Raw genomic sequence first — 20,345 nt, forward strand, 5'->3', positions numbered from 1 at the left:
TTTACAATCTATTTTCTCAAAAACTATAAGTTTTTTTTCAAATATTTTTTTTCCTCTTGTACCCACTCCCAAGGTGCACATACCCTGCTAATTTGGGGTATGTAGCATGTAAGGAAGCTTTACAAAGCATGAAAGTTCGGGTCCCCATTGACTTCCATTATGTTCGGAGTTCGGCACGAACACCCGAACATCGCGGCGATGTTCGGCGAACGTTCGCGAACCCGAACATCTAGGTGTTCGCCCAACACTAATAGATTGTCACCTGATGTGGCAAAACAATCAATCCCTCTATGATCGGAATCTGATCTGAGATGGATTGATTTCTAGCACACACAGTGGAAATCTATTGAAAATTGATTGATCTGCAGCACTGCACTGTTTGACGCAGTGCAACGCTATGTCTAGAGTTGGGCCGAACCTCCGATTTTAGGTTCGCGAACTTTGTTCGCGAATTTCCGCGAAAGGTTCGGTTCGCGAAAAAGTTCGCGAACCGCCATAGACTTCAATGGGGAGGCCATAGACTTCAATGGGGAGGCGAACTTTCAAAGTTTTAAAAAATTCTATCAACTGGAAAAATGATAGAAAACATGTTTCAAAAGCTCTAATACCTGGAGCCACACCTAATTGAGTGAAATACACATCACTGCTGGAGGACCCGCCCACCCTCCCTCCTCCAAGCAAGGTCCTTTATACCATTTGCCTACCTACACTAATTAGTTATGGGACAGCTGCTACACTCTCTGCTAGGGAGATTTTAATACCTCCCTCCTCCCTTTCTACCCTTCTACCCTTCTACCTATTCCCTCCTCCCTCCTACCGGAGGGAGGAGGGTCTCCTCTGCCAGGGAATTATACTATTTTAAAAACCAGTATACATCATACCATAGCTGGTACATCATACCATAGCTGGGAATACATACATGAGTATACATCATACCATAGCTGGGAATCGAACCCAGATCTCACTGTGTGGTGGACACGTCACCCTAAGCACTGTACCACTACAGAAGTAAGTGAAACTAGCCTAAAATTTAACATTTATGCTCAATGCAATAGAACCATTAGGTTGCTTAAAGGAGAACTGTAGTGAGAGGTATATGGAGGCTGCCATATTGATTTCCTTTTAAGCTATACCAGTTGCCTGGCAGCCCTGCTGATCTATTTGGCTGCAGTAGTGTGAATCACACCAGAAACAAGCATGCAGCTAATCTTGTCAGATCTTACAAAAATGTCAAACACCAGATCATACCATAGCTGGGAATCAAACCCAGATCTCACTGTGTGGTGGGCACGTCACCCTAAGCACTGTACCACTACAGAAGTAAGTGAAGCTAGCCTAAAATTTAACATTTATGCTCAATGCAATAGAACCATTAGGTTGCTTAAAGGAGAACTGTAGTGAGAGGTATATGGAGGCTGCCATATTGATTTCCTTTTAAGCTATACCAGTTGCCTGGCAGCCCTGCTGATCTATTTGGCTGCAGTAGTGTGAATCACACCAGAAACAAGCATGCAGCTAATCTTGTCAGATCTTACAAAAATGTCAAACACCAGATCATACCATAGCTGGGAATCGAACCCAGATCTCACTGTGTGGTGGGCACGTCACCCTAAGCACTGTACCACTACAGAAGTAAGTGAAGCTAGCCTAAAATTTAACATTTATGCTCAATGCAATAGAACCATTAGGTTGCTTAAAGGAGAACTGTAGTGAGAGGTATATGGAGGCTGCCATATTGATTTCCTTTTAAGCTATACCAGTTGCCTGGCAGCCCTGCTGATCTATTTGGCTGCAGTAGTGTGAATCACACCAGAAACAAGCATGCAGCTAATCTTGTCAGATCTTACAAAAATGTCAAACACCAGATCATACCATAGCTGGGAATCAAACCCAGATCTCACTGTGTGGTGGCCACGTCACCCTAAGCACTGTACCACTGCAGAAGTAAGTGAAGCTAGCCTAAAATTTAACATTTATGCTCAATGCAATAGAACCATTAGGTTGCTTAAAGGAGAACTGTAGTGAGAGGTATATGGAGGCTGCCATATTGATTTCCTTTTAAGCTATACCAGTTGCCTGGCAGCCCTGCTGATCTATTTGGCTGCAGTAGTGTGAATCACACCAGAAACAAGCATGCAGCTAATTTTTCCTTTTAAAATAATACCAGTTGCCTGAATTGCCTGCTGATCCTGTGTCTCTAATACTTTTAGCCACAGCCCCTGAACAAGCATGCAGATCAGGTGCTCTGACTGAAGTCAGACTGTATTAGCTGCATGCTTGTTTCAGGGTGTGATTCGGCCACTATTGCAGTCACAAAGATCAGCTGGACTGCCAGGCAACTGGTATTGTTTACAGGAAACAGCCATATCACTCTCAGTTAAGGTTCCCTTTAAAGGAGAACTGTAGTGAAAGGTATATGGAGGCTACCATATTGATTTCCTTTTAAGCAATACCAGTTACCTGGCTATCCTGCAGATCCTCTGCCTCCAATACTTTTAGCCCTAGACCCTGAACAAGCATGCAGCAGATCTGGTGTTTGACATTTTTGTAAGATCTGACAAGATTAGCTGTATGCTTGTTTCTGGTGTGATTCACACTACTGCAGCCAAATAGATCAGCAGGGCTGCCAGGCAACTGGTATAGCTTAAAAGGAAATCAATATGGCAGCCTCAATATACCTCTCACTACAGTTCTCCTTTAAGCAACCTAATGGTTCTATTGCATTGAGCATAAATGTTAAATTTTAGGCTAGCTTCACTTACTTCTGTAGTGGTACAGTGCTTAGGGTGACGTGGCCACCACACAGTGAGATCTGGGTTCGATTCCCAGCTATGGTATGATGTATACTCATGTATGTATTCCCAGCTATGGTATGATGTACCAGCTATGGTATGATGTATACTGGTTTTTAAAATAGTATAATTCCCTGGCAGAAGAGGGAATAGGTAGAAGGGTAGAAGGGTAGGGAGGTGGGAGGAATTAAAATCTCCCTAGCAGAGTGTGTAGCAGCTGTCCCATAATTAATTAGTGTAGGCAGACAACTGAGTCAAATGGTATAAAGGACCTAGCTTGAAGGGAGGGTGGGCGGGTTCTCTAACACTGAAAGCAGTGTGTTTGACAATAACATGTCTGCTGGCAGTGAAATGGAGGCTAAAAATTTTGCTCAATACAGCATTATGGGGCGAATCGAACTTCCGCAAAAGTTCGCCTGATGCAGGCGAACGCGAACCCCCAAAGTTCGCCTGGAACCGTTCGCAGGCGAACCGTTCGGCCCAACTCTAGCTATGTCTTGTCGATTGACCACAGATCCTGACCCACCCCCAGTGGACAGATTTTTCATCCAGTCTGATTGACTGTTTCAATTTTGGATAGGTCAAAATAGATTGAAAAAGCTCGAAATGTGATTGATTGGATATTGGATAATCGAGCGGGAAAATCCATAAGTGTTAATGTGGCCATGCATCTAGTTTGCAGCTCGATCAAGTATATGATTCGATAATTTTATCGAATGAAATAAAAATTGGCGCAGCCACAAGCATGTGGTTTGACCGATTTCTGGCCAAAATCAGTTAAACATGTTGATCGAGCAAGCTGGAAAATTCCCGGTCATCGTGGTTGCTTGGGTGCGTGGCAAATGCGACGGAACCCTAGGCCACTTTCGCCCAAATGTTAATGTGCCCCTGGCGCCCATGCTTTAAAATCTCACCTGTTTCATCTGCCAGTAGTGTCTAGCTGCACCATCTTCCCCATTTGCGTCCCACATGGCTGCCTAGTATAGCACTGGTGCGTGTGTGCGTGTTGGTCAATCTGCCCATACATCACTACCTCTTCCGTTGCTGCACATACAATAGTTACACCATATACAGATACACTGTCTACCGAAGGAACTTTGTTACTGCCAAGAGATTGGCTTTTTATGTGCCTGTCTGGCTTACAGATTTTAAATACTAATTTCATCAAGTTTCCCCTCACATCTAACTTGCTACCTTTTTCAGGCCCCCAGACATCTGACACCAGCAAATAATGACTGTTGAATTAAGCACTGTGGGGGCAGACATGGTGTTGCTCTATTGCAAAGCATAAAGAGGGTGGAGTATCTAGAAAATTGCAGATGGTCACTTATGAGCCATTGCTCACCAGTTCCAGCCAAAGGCCAATGTTGTAACTGACAGACTGAAAATTCCACCTCATTCCCAACCTGAAGAATATGCAGGGACTCCCTGTTGGCTGCAAACACTGTTTGTCTTACTACATAATATAATTTGAATTCTTTTTTTTTTTGTAAAGAGCATACCCACACCCTTATTGTCAGTTCTGGGTCGTTCTAGAAATCTAATGCCCAAGTGTTGTTAATAAGGTTTAATATTAGTAACCAGGAGGACCCAGGTTGTCTGATTGGAGCATGGAATCACATGACCCTGAATCTGAGGACCATTAGTGGTGAGTTTTGATGAAGTTTGGGAAGTAGGAGTATATTGTTAGGTTATTTAAAGAGAATCTGTATTGTTAAAATCGCACAAAAGTAAACATACCAGTGCATTAGGGGACATCTACTATTACCCTCTGTCACAATTCCGCCGCTCCTCGCAGCATTAAAAGTGGTTAAAAACAGTTTTTAAAAGTTTGTTTATAAACAAACAAAATGGCCACCAAAACAGGAAGTAGGTTGATGTACAGTATGTCCACACATAGAAAATACATTCATACACAAGCAGGCTGTATACAGCCTTCCTTTTGTATCTCAAGAGAGCATTATACAGAGGCAGTGTGCATAGAGGGGCCAGGAAAGGGGAGATGCATCACAGAACCACAACACTGAAGAACTTGGCAGCCTTCCAGACACAGGCTGACAAGTCTGACAAGAGAGAGATAAGTTGATTTATTACAGAGACTGTGATAGTGGAAAGTGCTGCAGTAAACCAGAACACATTAGAATAGCTAACTTGTAGGATTATAAAAAACAGGATGTAATTTTTGTTACGGAGTCTCTTTAAGGATAGAGTAATGCAAAAGGGATAAGACTGAAAGAAATAGTTGAGTTGGATGTTAAAGATTGTGCTTTTGAGTGTTGGGTTCATTTATTTATTTTTGCAAACACTAAAAACTGTAGTAGTTTCAAAAACATAGCTGCATTCATTTAAGGAATATTTCGGGAACTGTAAAATCATGTGTCCTGCATATATTTCATATATTTTTTAAACAGAACATAAATTGCTGAATTTATATTGAGCCATTTTATTTTGGGAGCACAAGTCTTTTTATGAAGTTGTAAATAACTTTCCAAATGCTATATTTTTTCCCTTGTTTTTGCTCAGTTTATGCAAGCAGATGGCAACAGAATTTTTTCTAATTTTATTAAAGGTACAAAGCAACCTTAAAATCAGATAAATATACTTTATGCTGGCCACACATTTTAAAACTGAGGTTGTACCATAAAAGGACTAAAATATAACTATAAACTTAAAAAGCAAGTGTCTAAATAGAATAATTTAATGGACCGTTATCTCAACAAAAGTAGGCAGTTAAAATCTGGCAGAACCGACAGGTTTTGGGCCAGCCTATCTCATGGGAAATTATTTGTGTTTTCTTTGTTTTCAACAGCATTTCCTGAACAGCAGTTTTACTGCCAAAATAGTAGAATACCAGGCAGCCTCCCTACTCACTTGTACACATTTGTGTCAGTTAGACTTTGCAACTACTGTTTAGGAAATGCTGTTACCCCATGAGGAGATGGACCGGCCCAAAACCTGTCAGTTCTGTCAGATTTTAACTTCCTACTTTTTTCGCGATAGTGGTCCTTAAATAGTAAATGCAGTAATATTATGAGATGGATGAAGATTGCGAAGATGTGGAGTCCGTTTGGGTAAATATTCATGGTGGATATAAAGGTTGCCAATTGCTTATTGGGGTATGCTACAGGCCACCACATATTCATGAAGCTGCAGAATTGCAATTACTACAGCAGATTGAAAAAGCTGCAAGTAAAAATGAGGTCATAGTTATGGGCAACTTCAACTTTCCAGACATTGACTGGAGTATTGAGACTACCCATTCTGGTAAAAGCAGCAGATTTCTGGCATCACTACAGGACAATTACCTGACTCAAATGGTAATGGAACTAACTAGGGGGAATGCGTTACTGGATCTGATCATTTCTAATAGACCAGATAATGTATCAAATGTGCAGGTTCAAGCACATTTGGGAAATAGTGATCACAACATGATAACGTTTGATCTGGTGACTGATAGGCCACGGGGCAGCAGGACTACTAAAACTATGAATTGTAGAAAAGCAAAGTTCAATCAACTCAGGCAGGCAGTAAGTTTGGTGAACTGGGATAATGTACTACAAGGGGAAGACACTGAAGGGAAATGGCAAGCTTTTAGACTGATTCTCAATTAATATTGTAGTAGGTATATCCCAATCGCATTTCTTTTCTTAAATGAAATAAATGGTAAGATGATACAAGCTTGAGATGAGCCGCTGGCATTTGCGCGGACGTGCAGCTTTTGTGCACTGCTGATCAGATCACGGCAGCAGTCATTCTGGCACCTGTACAAGGTTATATCTATGGAAGCACGTGTGTGTTTACACAACGCAAGCTCCAAAGCTCCAAAAATCCCTCTTGTTTGGTTACACTAATTTCCCCTGAATTAACTTTGTCTGTGAGCCAAAACAATGGGAGTTTTCCAGCTCTCCAAAGCTTCATCCCTGATGAATTACAAAAAAATAATAATTAAAAAACTTCTCAGACAGTCTTACAAGGCAAAACCTTAGAGTGTTGTACTGCCTTTATAGTTTTTGGAAGGTATAGGGAAGATAGTCCTTGAAAAAGCGATTTGTATAGCGATTTCCCAAACGCTTTTAAGAATAAATACATTGTATTTTTTATTTTTCTGGGTGAAAGAGTTCACTTCTGAACTGTGAAAATCTAAATCGCTCTGCAAAAGCGCTTCGAAAAGTGGCCACGATACAGCTTTTTACTGTATGTTCTTTAACCACTTGCCGACCGTGCACTCATACCGCGCGTCGGCAAAGTGGCAGCTGCAGGACCAGCGACGCAGTTCTGCGTCGCCGGCTGCAGGCTAATTAATCAGGAAGCACCTGTCAATTCACGGCGGGAGGCTCCGTGAATAGCCTGCGGGCCGCCGATCGCGGCTCGCAGGCTAAATGTAAACACAAGCGGAAATAATCCGCTTTGTTTACATTGTACGGCACTGCTGCGCAGCAGCGCCGTAAGGCAGATCGGCAATCCCCGGCCAATCAGCGGCCGGGGATCGCCGCCATGTGACAGGGGACAGCCTGGGGACAGGCTTTGAGGTGCCCCCCCTCCCCCCCGCAACACCCATCAGGCAGGAGCGATCAGACCCCCCAGCACATCATCCCCCTAGTGGGGAAAAAAGGGGGGCGATCTGGCCGCTATGCCTGCACCCTGATCTGTGCTGGGGGCTGTAGAGCCCACCCAGCACAGATCAGCTAAAACAGCGCTGGTCCTTAAGGGGGGGTAAAGGGTGGGTCCTCAAGAGGTTAAAGGATACCACAGCCCACAGGCTGTGGTAAAATAACTGCAGCATGGTGTAGGGAAAAAAAGGACATACTCACCGCTCCCCTCGCTCCCTGCCGTCGGGTCCCGCTCGTCTGCTACAGCTCCCGTTACCGGCCGACTCTTCTGACCCCTGACCCGGACATACTGCTCTGCGCATGCACAGTATGTCCAATCATCTTCCCTTCTGCCGTCGCATGATAACGGCAGAAGATCGGACACTCCCCCGCCTCCTCCCTGCCCAGCGTGGGCGCTCAACTAATCAAGCTAGCGTGACATGCTAGCTGGAGTCACGCTGGGAGCGGCGATTTGGAGAGAGCGCGGAGGGGGAGTGAGTTGGGATGGATAGGAAGCGGGCACTTTCATAAAAATATTCTTAACAACGCATTTGCCTTAATGCGCTGATTTTCCTATACCTTCCATTGAGGAGGAATCGCCCCAAAAATGGAACACGCACCGCTTTACTAGCTGCACCGTGCAAGACCCGCGTTGATATGAACCTTCTCATAGACATTCATTGGCCACGCGGTCGGGGCGGCGTTTTGAATAACCGCAGGCGGGCAAAAAAAAAAGACGAAAATGCCTGCAGTATGAACAAACCCTTAGAGAGCTTAGCCTGTCTAATTCCTCATCTGTGACTAATCACAACTGTAATTTGATCTCTCAGCTGTGTCAGCTGGCTGCCTGGGCAAAGCAGCTAAATGTAAACACAGGATGCCATATGCAATTCACTTTTTCTCTTGAGTTTTCTCCTAGTAGATAGTTTTTCATCTTGTAGTTAAAAAAAAGTTTCAGCACTTTTTAAATCAAAAAGTATCAAAAAGCAGGTGAAAAAAGTAACATCAAAATTATTCTGTGTATTTTCTTGTTTGATGGTGGTTTAACCTCTTGAGGACTGCTGTGTTAAACCCCCCTAAAAACTAGGCACATTTTCATTAAATTGGCCACTGCAGCTTTAAGGCCAAACTGCAGGACCGCAAAACACAGCACACAAGTGATTCCTCCCCCCTTTTCTCCCCACCAACAGAGCTCTCTGTTGGTGGGGTCTGATCCCCCCCCCCCCCCCAAGTGTTTGTTTGTTTATTTGTGTTTGTTTATTTGGGGTTTTTCAACCTTTTCCGGACCGGCCGCCTATCCCCCCTTAAGGACCAGGCATTTTGCGCGGGAGGGGGGTGCACGCGTTTGGGGGGGTCAGGCGGCCGGATCCCGTCTGTGGCTGGCTGGTTTTGTGTCCCCCCATGGTGGCATGTGCCCCCCCCCCCCCTTCTGCCAGCAGCCTTCACTCACCTTCCAGGCTCCAGCGATGAGCCGCACGGGACTCTCTTCTCCGACCGGCATCTCCATTCTGTCTGACGATCAGTTCCGGGACGCGGCTTGATGACGTCATCAAGCCGGGACCCGGCGCTGATGTCAGACGGAGCGGAGATGCCGGCCAGAGCGGAGGGGGGCACCGATCGTCGCGGGAACGGCAGGGAGGTGAGTGGATCCTCTTCTTTTCCCCCCTGCCGCTGCAGCTGTCAAACTGATCATTACGATCGGATGGCGATCGTAGTGATCACGTGATCAGCAGCCATACGCGATGGCTGCTGATCACTCGGGGGATATGTCGGCTGTCATATGACAGCTTAATCTCCCCCTCCGGGTGCGCACGATCGCGTCGGGAGCGGAAACTGCAAGCCGGCGTAGATCCTACGCCGCATCAGTCTAGAACAGCCACAAGTGCGGCGTAGGATCTCATCCACATGGTCTCGAAAAGGTAAAATAAAAAGTGTGTTTTTTTTTTTCCTGTTGTATACCCCCCTCCCTCCCTCCCCCCGCCGGCCAATCCCTGTGATCGGCTGTCATAGGCTTCAGCCTATGACAGCCGATCACCTCTGTGGCTCCAGAGGGGACAGCCGTGTCACATGGCTGTCCCCAGTAAAGCGCTGCTGCTGATCGCAGCGCTGTACGGGTAATTAGACGGCGATTACGCCATTTAACAGGATACTGAAGAGGGGGCAGAGCTCCGCCCTCCGAGAATGAGATGCGCGCAGCGTGCGCGCGATCACATTCAAAACAGAGCCCCAGGACTTTACACCAATCGGCGTTAGGCGGTCCTGGGGCTGCTGCTGCTGCGGCCACGCCGATCGTCGTGACGCGGTCGGCAAAAGGTTAAAATGCATTTTTTGACAAGTTGTGAAAATATCACCTAGGAGAAAACTCAGATGAAAAAGTTAATTGCATACAGGCCAGGATGTCTGCCTCCATTAAAGCATGAAGTAGACACACTGCAGATTTATTGCAGGATTTCTATCAGCTGCAACAAAGAAATGTTTTTCTATTATGCTGTTGCTTATCATTTACAGCAGAGAGGAAGTTCTGAGTTCCGCTCGGCTTTAAAGAGGACTGGATGCCGAGGTATGTGGCTGGACATGGAATAGCGCCTAGGCTGCAGCATTTGAAAGAGGAAACTGCAAATAGAAAAGAGGCCCAGGGGCGGAATAAGGGTAAATCTGACTTTGGTTTAAAGTTCTCTTTCACTTACACTCATTTATTGCTCCCTCGACCCATCCAGTCCCTTCCTAGACTCCGTCTCTGCTTTGCTGCCCCACTTTCTGCTTACTGATATCCCCAAAATCATTGGAGGCGATTTCAACATCGCCATCATCGCAGAGTCAGCTGGTGTCATTCACGTCTTCATTTGGATGATCCAGCCAAGGGTCACAGCCAATGATGGCCACATTTAATCTGGTCTTTAGTCCTGCTCCTTTCTGACACACCAGTAGGCAGAGTTGCTCAAATTCGAATTCGGGAGATACCCGGACAGTTCTATCCGGATATCTCCCAGTAAACCTGTGCGGGTTGGTGGTGGGGGGTATCAATCTTACCTGTATGACGTCTTCTTTGGTCCGTCCCTGGTGCCTCCCACGATGTGTTCCATGCGCCGGTCACGTGACTACAGACACTTCCTCCTTCAACCAGGAAGGAGGAAGTGTTTGTAGTTACGTGACCGCCTCTTGGACCGCATCGTGGGAGGTGCCAGGGACGGACCGAAGAAGACGTCATACAGGTAAGATTGACCCCCTCGTCCAGCCCGCACAGATTTACTGGGAGATATCCGGATAGAACTGTCCGGGTATCTCCCGAATTTGGATTTGAGCAACTCTGCCAGTAGGACATAAAAACCTTCCGCTTGATAAGTTTGGATGTTTGTTATTTAATCACGCAACAATGGCTGAACGGATTTGAATGAAATTTGGCACACACACATAGTACTTTACCTGGAATAACATATAGGATCCTTTTTATCCCCATAACCAAAAAGTGGGCGGAGCCAAATACATATTTCACTGGGAACATGTAAACTGCAGCCATTCTTACACTATTATTGGCAGGGTTCTCATACTTTGCACAGTTGGTCACTGGATGACTGGGATTAATATTCAGAAAAGTGGGTGGAGCCTACAAAAGCCAATCAGAATTCACCTATTGATTTTCAAGGGGAATATTTAATTGCTGCCATTCTTGCACTGTTAATGGCACAAGTCTCAAACCTGGTACAGTTGGACATTGGGTGGCTGGGGTTCAAATTCAGAAAAAGGGGCAGAGCCACAAACAGCCAATCATCAAACAGCAAATTATTGATGCCAAAAACCGCAAAGCTCACAAACTTGGTCATTGAGTTATTTAGTGTTTGTGTGTTAGGGTTAGAAAAAGTGGGTGGCGCCAACACCAGCCAAATACATACCAGGGCAACGCTGGGCCATCAGCTAGTTACTATATATTTCAACAAAGCGTGGAACACAAACAAATGGCTCACAAGTTCCAGGCCAGCAATCAGCTGTTAAGGTTCTTACACACATACGATGAGTGACGCCCAGTGGGGATTGGTATCCAATCCTTCGGGTGACATTGCAGGTCTGACACTGTATCGGCGGGTCACTAGCCTGCTGTCTAGCAATGTGTTATGTTGCTATGCAGGGGAGTGGAGGGCAAATGAAGCAGTGCGGTTGTTATTCAATGGGCGGGGTAATTGAAAATTATTTTTAGATTTATGGAGAAAAGGGAGAAAAACCCCACCTCGGTTAGCTGCACAAAGACACATGGCAAACCTTAAAGAAAACATGTGTTGAGAAAAACCTGGGCCATACTCACCTCGGGTGGGGAAAGCCTCCGGACCCTATTGGCTTCCCCGTCCTCCTCGGTCCCACGGTGGCGGCGATAAAGCTCCCCGAACAGCCGGGATGTAAATATTTACCTTCCCGACTCCAGCGCAGGCGCAGTATTGGCTCTCCGCATCAGAGATAGGCGGAAGTAACCGATCGCTGTCGGGCCGCTCTACTGCGCAGACGCAAGTCGCCTGCGCAGTAGAGTGTACCCGACGGAGATTAACTATTTTCGCCTATCTCTGTGCGGAAAGCCACAACAGTGCCCCCTCTGGAGCCAGGAAAGGTAAATAAATCAGCGCTTATCAATGCTTGTCGATGGAGGATTCTGGGACACTTCGGGGGAGCCAGCGCTGGATTGCCTGCAGCTACAGGGGAGTAGGGAAGCCTCATTGGGATCCAGAGGCTTCACTCTCCCAAGGTGAGTACCCCCAGGGGAACTTTTTTTTGTTACAGGTTCTCTTTAAGCTATGCACACATGCTACTCATGGAGATGTTTCAGATTTGTTTGATCAGCTGATTTGCAAAGCTCTGATTTGCTGCGATCACATCCTGCTATAGCACATGATCATGACTATCAAATCAGAGACTTACATATCTATCACCTGACCAAACTGATCACATGCTTCTCCATGAGTTCTCCTAGACATAATGTTGATGTTGCTGTAGTGGTGACAGATTTTAAGGTTTCTGCAATCTGGAAAGCAAAGCAATACATTGGAGATGTACAGTATAAAGTGATTATTTTAGAGGTAATATACCAATATACCTTTGCAGTGTACGGTCCTAGTATTGTCACGTCTGGTTGCTGCACTCCTACAGGACGGCCAGGTCTGGTTGTAACTTCAGTCCACCTGCTGCTGTTGCTTCCACCATTAATAGTAGTCATGATAATCCTGTATTCATAGGTTCTCCACGGGCTGATGTCATTGGTTTGGTCCAGGTACTCCATCGGATGATGTCCAGGCAATTTCACCAGGCTGTAGACATTCTCCGACCCCTTAAGCCTTCTCTCAATTTCAAACGTCTCCACTAAACCATTGGGATGAAGTGGAGGCCTCCATCGAATCATCACAGAGGTTGGTGTATCAGAATGGAGATCGGGTGGTGGGATGTCACTGGGTAAGTCTGGGTGGGTCATTATGTCTAGTGACTCCTGTGATAGTGAACAACCGGCAATTGTGCATGCCTCCAACTGATAGTGATATCTTGTGAATGGGATTAGATTATGAAAAGTGTACTGTGAGTGGTTTCCAAGGACTATGGCCTGGAGGCTTCCATTCTGGTAGAGGTTAAAATGAGTTATTATTCCATTGGGCTTCACTGGGGTTGACCACATGAGTGTTACGGATCTTGATTTGAGGCTGAAGAGTAGTGGTGGCTTGACGGCTCCTGGATCTGTGATGGAGAAACAAAATGTAATACTACATCAACAATATAATAATGATAATATAGACAGGACTTGATAACACTTCTTCATACAGAATCTTCAATCAAGCACTGGGTTTCTGTTTTAAACCTGGGCCAGGACACTATATGAATGGCACGGCTGATTCTAGCTATAATGGGGCACTGGGGCAAAAGTAGCTTGGGGGGCCTTTACACCCCCCCCCCCTAAATCACCCACAGACCTGTTACCATTATTCACCTCCTCCTTTTCCTATATGCAGTGTACATACAGCATCACCACTGTTATGGGTCACCATAGCTTGAAGGAAGGGGGGCCACCCACAGGCTCTGGGGCAATTGCCCCCTTTGCCTCAATGGAAGCACCGGCCCTGATGTTATGTATGGAATTTGTATGTTCTTCGCTTTCCTCCCACATCCCAACCCCCCAATCTAATGTGCTCTCCCCGGACTGTGCAGAGCGTTGGCAGCAGAGCTTACGCTCTCCTGTCCAATAGAGCGTTCCTGCTGTGTCTTCTCGCCATTAGGGGTTAAGGCAAGTGATGAGCACACATTTGGCATAATCATAATTTTGCATTGTAATTCGCAATTATGATGCAAAAGCATAATATGAAATTTCAAGTAAAATCTTAATTAATTTTGTTTGTAAATGTTAAATCAGGAACCGAAATTTTGCAATTTCGCATCATTGTCGCATAATGTCATGCTGATTTTTGCGGGTTAATAGCAAAGCCCCCATATATGCTATCATTACCAAAATTACTAATTACTAATTAATAAGGGGAATAGTGGGGAAAAGACCTTGTAGATTTTGAGAAATTGTTTTTTAAAATGCAAAGGAAAAATGGTAATTTTTCTGAGTTTAAAACTAGTTACCCTTTGAATTTTTCAAAATTTACTTTAAAGGTGGGGGGGGTTCCATTTACCACTAAAGTTGGCACAAAATTACACGAAAAATTACACAAAATTATGAATGGATTACACAACATCATTTGAATCCAAATCGTAATTACGTATGGCTGGAATTGCGAATTTTTGCATAATCATAATTAGCAGATGTAAATATAATGCAGATGGTGTGCAGATTGGAATCAGGCCAATCAAATTCACTTCCTGACATTTTTAAATGTCCAAACCAAATTCTAAGCTGCATACAATCTGCATGCAAGTTAAAATTATAAGCATCTTCGGGGAGTAACGATTGCCCTCAAACCCTTCCATAAAATTAGAAGCATCTTCGGGGAGTAACGATTGCCCTCAAACCCTTCTGTAAAATTAGAAGCATCTTCGGGGAGTAACGATTGCCCTCAAACCCTTCCGTAAAATTAGAAGCATCCTCGGGGAGTAACGATTGCCCTCAAACCCTTCCGTAAAATTAGAAGCATCTTCGGGGAGTAACGATTGCCCTCAAACCCTTCCGTAAAATTAGAAGCATCTTCGGGGAGTAACTATTGCCCTCAAACCCTTCCGTAAAATTAGAAGCATCTTCGGGGAGTAACGATTGCCCTCAAACCCTTCCGTAAAATTAGAAGCATCTTCGGGGAGTAACTATTGCCCTCAAACCCTTCCGTAAAATTAGAAGCATCTTCGGGGAGTAACGATTGCCCTCAAACCCTTCCGTAAAATTAGAAGCATCTTCGGGGAGTAAAGATTGCCCTCAAACCCTTCCGTAAAATTAGAAGCATCTTCGGAGTGTAACAATAGCCCCCAAACTCTTCTATACAATTTTAAGCATCTTCGGAGTGTAACAATAGCCCCCAAACCCTTCTATAAAATTATAAGCATCTTCGGAGTGTAACAATTGCCCCCAAACCTTTCCGTAAAATTAGAAGCATCTTCAGAGTGTAACGATTGCCCCCAAACCCTTCCGTAAAATTATAAGCATCTTCGGGGGTGTAACAATAGCCCCCAAACCCTTCCGTAATATTATACGCATCTTCAGAGGTATAACAATAGCCCACAAGCACCCCACCATCGCAAGGGGAGGTGGAGCTTGGGGGTTCAGCTCCTGTAAAGAATGCAGAGCGGCAGCGGAGCATTATACATTACCTCCTTTTGGCAGCGGGACAGGTCCCCTTTACTCCTCTTCAATGTTCAAGCACTGTACAGCCTATCTCAATGTGGACCTGTCCCACTGGAAAGAGGTTATATAGAACGATCCGCTGCCACTCTGCATTATGTTAAGAAGCAGCCAGCCCCTGGGCCCTATGTGACAGGGTAAATTGGGGTTGGCCCACATATCTCTAAAGATGTTGTTCAGTGGCGTAGCTAAGGAGCTGTGGGCCCCGATGCAGGTTTTACAATGGGGTCCCGAAAGCCCTCTATACATAACAATTCATACGGTGCACCAAAACCTGCCAATGGCAACTACAGTGTCAGAGGTGCAAGAAGGGGATGGGGAACAGTGTGTTATTGATTACCATTATTTAACCACTTCACCACTGAGGGGTTTTACCCCCTGACCACCAGAGCAATTTTCACCTTTCAGCGCTCCTTCCATTCATTCGTCTATAACTTTATTATTACTTATCCCAATGAAATGAACTATATCTTGTTTTTTTCGCCACCAATTAGGCTTTCTTTAGGTGGGACATTATGCCAAGAATTATTTTATTCTAAATGTGTTTTAATGGGGAAATAGGAAAAAATGTGGGAAAAAATTATTATTTTTCAGTTTTCGGCCATTATAGTTTTTAAATAAAGCATGCTACTGTAATTAAAACCCATGAAATGTATTAACCCATTTGTCCCGGTTATAAAACCATTTAAATTATGTCCCTATCACAATGTTTGGCGACAATATTTTATTTGGAAATAAAGGTGCATTTTTTTCAGTTTTGCGTCCATCCCTAATTACAAGCCCGCAGTTTATAAAGTAACAGTGTTGTACCCTCCTGACATAATTATTTAAAAAGTTCAGTCCCTAAGCTAACTATTTATGTTTTTTTTTATATTGTATGTTTTTTTTTTTTTTTAATTACAAAAAAAAAATAAAAATTGGGGAGTGTGGGAGGTAATGAGTTAATTTATTGTGTAAATGTAATGTTTGAATATGTAAAATGCTTTTAGGGTGTAGTTTACTATTTGGCCACAAGATGGCCACAGAGTGTTTGTTTACATGCGACCTGTAAGCGTCCGGAAGGACGCTTACAGGAAGCAGTAGGAGGCTGGGAGACTCACAATGATCTCTCTGTTTCTGAAAGAAGCAGCAGATCATTGCGGGGGCTAGATCAACGAACGGGAATGGATTTTCCCGTTCATTGATCTCCGGGCGAGCGGGCGGCGGCGTGCACGAGCGGCTGGTGCGCGCGCACGAGCGGCGGGAGCGCGGACAGCGGCGGTAGCGCGGAAGGTACGGATTTCTCCGTCCCTGTTTTTTTAGGGGGGAAAAAGGGGGCAGAGAAATTCGTACCGCTGGGGGTAAAGTGGTTAAAGTATATATACTGTAGAAGTGATTATTATGAGCACAGGACCAATAGAGAGCTAATACTGTAGTTGAGGGAGGGCCCTTTGTAGCCCCTCTGGCCAGGGCCGGTGCTACCATAGGAAAAAATGGGCAATTGACCCAGGGCCCCAGAGCCTGTAGGGGCCCCCAAGGTGTCCCTCCCCCATCTTAACTGTTGGTCTCCAGGGACTCTGCAGAGTCTGTTAAGTTGGGAGGTGATTGGGCGAAGGTCAGCAGCCAGCTCAGGGGCCCAGGAGGGAAATTTGGCTGCAACAAAGGGCCTCTAATGACGCTTTTTGGTCGGGTGTGTCAGTTGAGGGGGCCCCCAGGCTAATTTTGCACTAGGGCCCCATTGTTACTTGAACCGGCCTTGCCTCTGGCCCAAGGGCCCCCAATGCAGTCGCTACCTCTGCACCCCCTATTGCTACGCCCCTGATGTTGTTTCATAATTTATACCACACCAGTCCTTTATATCATCATTAGGTTTCCTTTACATTACAATTTGGAAATGAGAAATGCATCTATTTAAAGGATGAGAATAACGTTTAGAGTCAATTAAACAATTTTTTTAAGTAGAAAAAAAATATTCACATAGATGCCATCATGACACATCAGTCCTAAAAGAGGGACAAGTGGACTTGGTTCCTAAAGAGTGACTGTCCCTCCAAAAATGGGACAGTTGGGAGCTATGGCAGTGTAGTTACACCAGAAAAGGATTAGGATGAAATGGGCCCTGTGCTAGATAGCAGTTTTTGCCCACTGTTGATGGTCACCTGGCTTTTTTTTTTTTTATGAGATTTGGTGGGAGCTAGCATCCACCAGGCCCCTAGACTCTCTCCAGGCCCTAGGCAACAGCCTAGGCTTGCCGCGTGGATGATCCAGCTCCGAGTTACACCCCGTATTGACTATCTTGATTGGAGACGGTTCAAAAAATGTACAATATTAAAAGAGAAGCCACACCCATTATCTGCAAACTTCTGGACTTAATAACTGAGTTTTTAATTTCCCCATGACAAGTCACACAGAGGCAGAGCCACCATCGCATCCCTATCACACACATAACCTATTCCTTTTTTTTCCCGAGATCAGCGTCTTCATTTCCCTAGCAGCGTCGCTATTTGTAATTCTCGCCCACGTTTCGCCATTTATCTACTCCCTGTTAATATTGTAGGTGATTTTTTATGGTGACGGTGACAGAAGCTGCCGATTGCGCTGCCATGCCCCCTGATAAATAAACAATGCACACACCTGACCTTTGGGTTAACAGGTTTTAATGCCTTCTCCACTCAGCAATCTAACAGATTCAATTACCATAAAGGTTCAAGAGCTCGAAACGCATACAGAAAGCTCCTCCGCCATATGCCCGCGCAAGGCGCCGCGCGCCGGCTACGCGGACTGCAGCCCCCCGGAGAGCCTCCTTAATTGTAAATAATTTCACCACCCGACACAATCAAGTCACCTTGAATGGAAGAGGGGAGAGGAAAAAAAAAAAGAGAGAGAGGAAAAGAAAGGGAACCTTAACGTGTGGAGGGAACATGTTATTTAAGCTTTAGTGGGCTGCGTTAAATTCTGCAATTTGAAGGGCTGTTAAGTTTTTCAATTGAAATTTCATTTAAAATGCAGGTGCCTTTTATTATACGCAGGGCTTTACTGCTCTCTAGGTACAAGAAGAAGAACATGGTGCAATAACAGCAGCGTTAGACGTTCACTGATCAGTATAACAGCTGTAATTTCGGAGCTTCTGCCATTGTTATAAAGCACATCCTGATAAAGTAAGAAAATTGCTACGGCAGATCGGGGGGAAGCGCTGGAGCCCTGCTCGTTGCCCAGAGCAAGTTTTGACATTTATGATATTTTTTTTCTTTTTCGTTCCTTGATGGTCCCAGAGCCATCGATTTTATTATATACCTTAAAAAAATAAATAAAATAAAATAAGAAAGATATAGTTGCATTTGGTAATTGTTTAAAATAGCTTTTCTTTTTTCATTTTTTTTTTTTAAGCTTCAAATGTCACGGGTTTTAAGAACGCAACAAAATATGTCAGGTGGGGAATTTGAGAATGTTTATTATATATATTGCGCACATATAATGCGGAATGGGCTACACGCTGGAAGGGAAGGTTCTCGTGGTGACTTGTGGGTTGTTTTTTTTATTTTGGTTTTTTTTTCGGTCCGAGGATGACCTTCCTCTGAGACCGGCAGAATGACGGCCAACGTTGATTGCTTAACCTCCGGCCGGAGACTCACTTTAAGTCTGGAAGGACTTTAAAGTGCATAACGGGACTAAACTCCTGACCCCATTGTACTAATTTATTAAAAGCAGAACTATTGTCTTTTTAATGTTTTTTAGATGGACTTATAAAAAGAGTTCTGCCTGAGGCAGGATACGGAAAGCTCGGCTCCGTACAGAAGAGACAGCTGTCATTGCTAAACATCATCCTGTTTAAAGGTAAAGGATACCGAGGTGACAAGTGACACTGCCTGAAAGAGTTAAATATCAGGTATGTAAGTGGCTGACTCAGTCCTGACTCAGACAGGAAGTGACTACAGTGTGACCTACACTGATAAGAAATTCCAACTATAAAACACTTTCCTAGCAGAAAATGGCTTCTGAGTGCAGGAAAGAGATAAAAAGTGTCATTAGTTCATAGATTTTAGCTCTGGCCTACTTCTATGGATGTGTCATAGAGCAAAAACAATAAAACACTTAAAACGTAGATTTAAACATAAAATAAAACTGTGGAATATCTTAAAAAGTCCTTTTTAAGAGAAGGAAGATCGATACAATCGTTTATTTAATTAGTTTATTTTCACCTCGAGTGTCCTTTAAAGTGATTATCCTTCATTACTGAAAAATAACGATTTGGCGTACATCAGTGCTGTGCAAGTTATTACATAAAATTCAGATAAAGAAGCATGGTCTTTACTTTGCAGTCAACTGCGAATGTATATGGCGGCCCATAAAAGGTCACCTGAAGTGAGAGAGATATTGGAGGCTACTATATTTATTTATTTTTAAACAATACCAGTTACCTGGCAGTCCTGCTAATCTCTTTGGCATCCGTAGTGTCTGTACCACCTGAAACAAGCATGCAGCTAATCCAGAAAGATTTCAGGCAGAAATTCCTGATCTGCTGCATGCTTGTTCAGGGTCTATGTCTAAAAATATTAGAGGCAGAGGATCATCAGTTCAGCCAGGCAACTGGTATTGTTTAAAAGGAAATAAATATGGCTGCCTCCATATACCTCTCACTTCAAGAGTGCTTTCAAAAGACCCTGAATTGATGTGTAATACGTGGGATGGTTCCCAAAACTTATCTTGTGAGTTATCTCTCCCTGGGCCATGTTAGGTTAACTCCAGTAAAGTTGCCATAAACAGAGAGCTCCAATTAATTTTAATATTACTTGGGTTGCGCAATTAGCGCAACCCAAGTAACCTGGGCAACATTCGGGTTGCTAAGGTAGCTTGTAACTTGAGTGGTAATAAGGTAATGCAACTTGCACTGATTGCATAACGTGCACCATGTAGTCTGGAGAAATAATGGTAACATTGTCATCCGCTTCCTGCCCATGGCAACTTTACCGGCGTTTACTGGATATGGCCCCTATATTAACAGTTGAACATTGGATCACATCAACCATCAGTTAAAGAGGAGAACAGAGCTCCCAGCTGGATAAAAATGGATAAAACCTTTCAAATTTGCTTAGAGGAAGTGGTGGACTTACCGTATATACTCGCAAGCAAGCCGAATTTTTGACCCACAAAAAGTGGGTCAAAAGTTGGGGGGCCGGCTTGCTTGCGAGT

The 20,345-nt window shown here is 44.4% G+C and overlaps 1 protein-coding gene across 7 annotated transcripts in view; it reads right to left on the reverse strand.

Annotated features, from left to right (window-relative positions):
• The window catches only part of USH2A (usherin), a 1,078,291-nt gene that overhangs the window by 391,173 nt on the left and 666,773 nt on the right, over nt 1–20,345 (reverse strand). For all 7 annotated transcript variants that reach the window (XM_068232882.1, XM_068232881.1, XM_068232884.1 and 4 more), the window contains one exon: nt 12,459–13,087. In XM_068232882.1, coding sequence (XP_068088983.1) covers nt 12,459–13,087 — 629 coding nt within the window. The remainder of the gene's footprint in view (nt 1–12,458; nt 13,088–20,345) is intronic.

Source organism: Hyperolius riggenbachi, chromosome 4 (assembly GCF_040937935.1).
Source record: "Hyperolius riggenbachi isolate aHypRig1 chromosome 4, aHypRig1.pri, whole genome shotgun sequence".
NCBI classification, from domain to species: Eukaryota; Metazoa; Chordata; class Amphibia; order Anura; family Hyperoliidae; genus Hyperolius; species Hyperolius riggenbachi.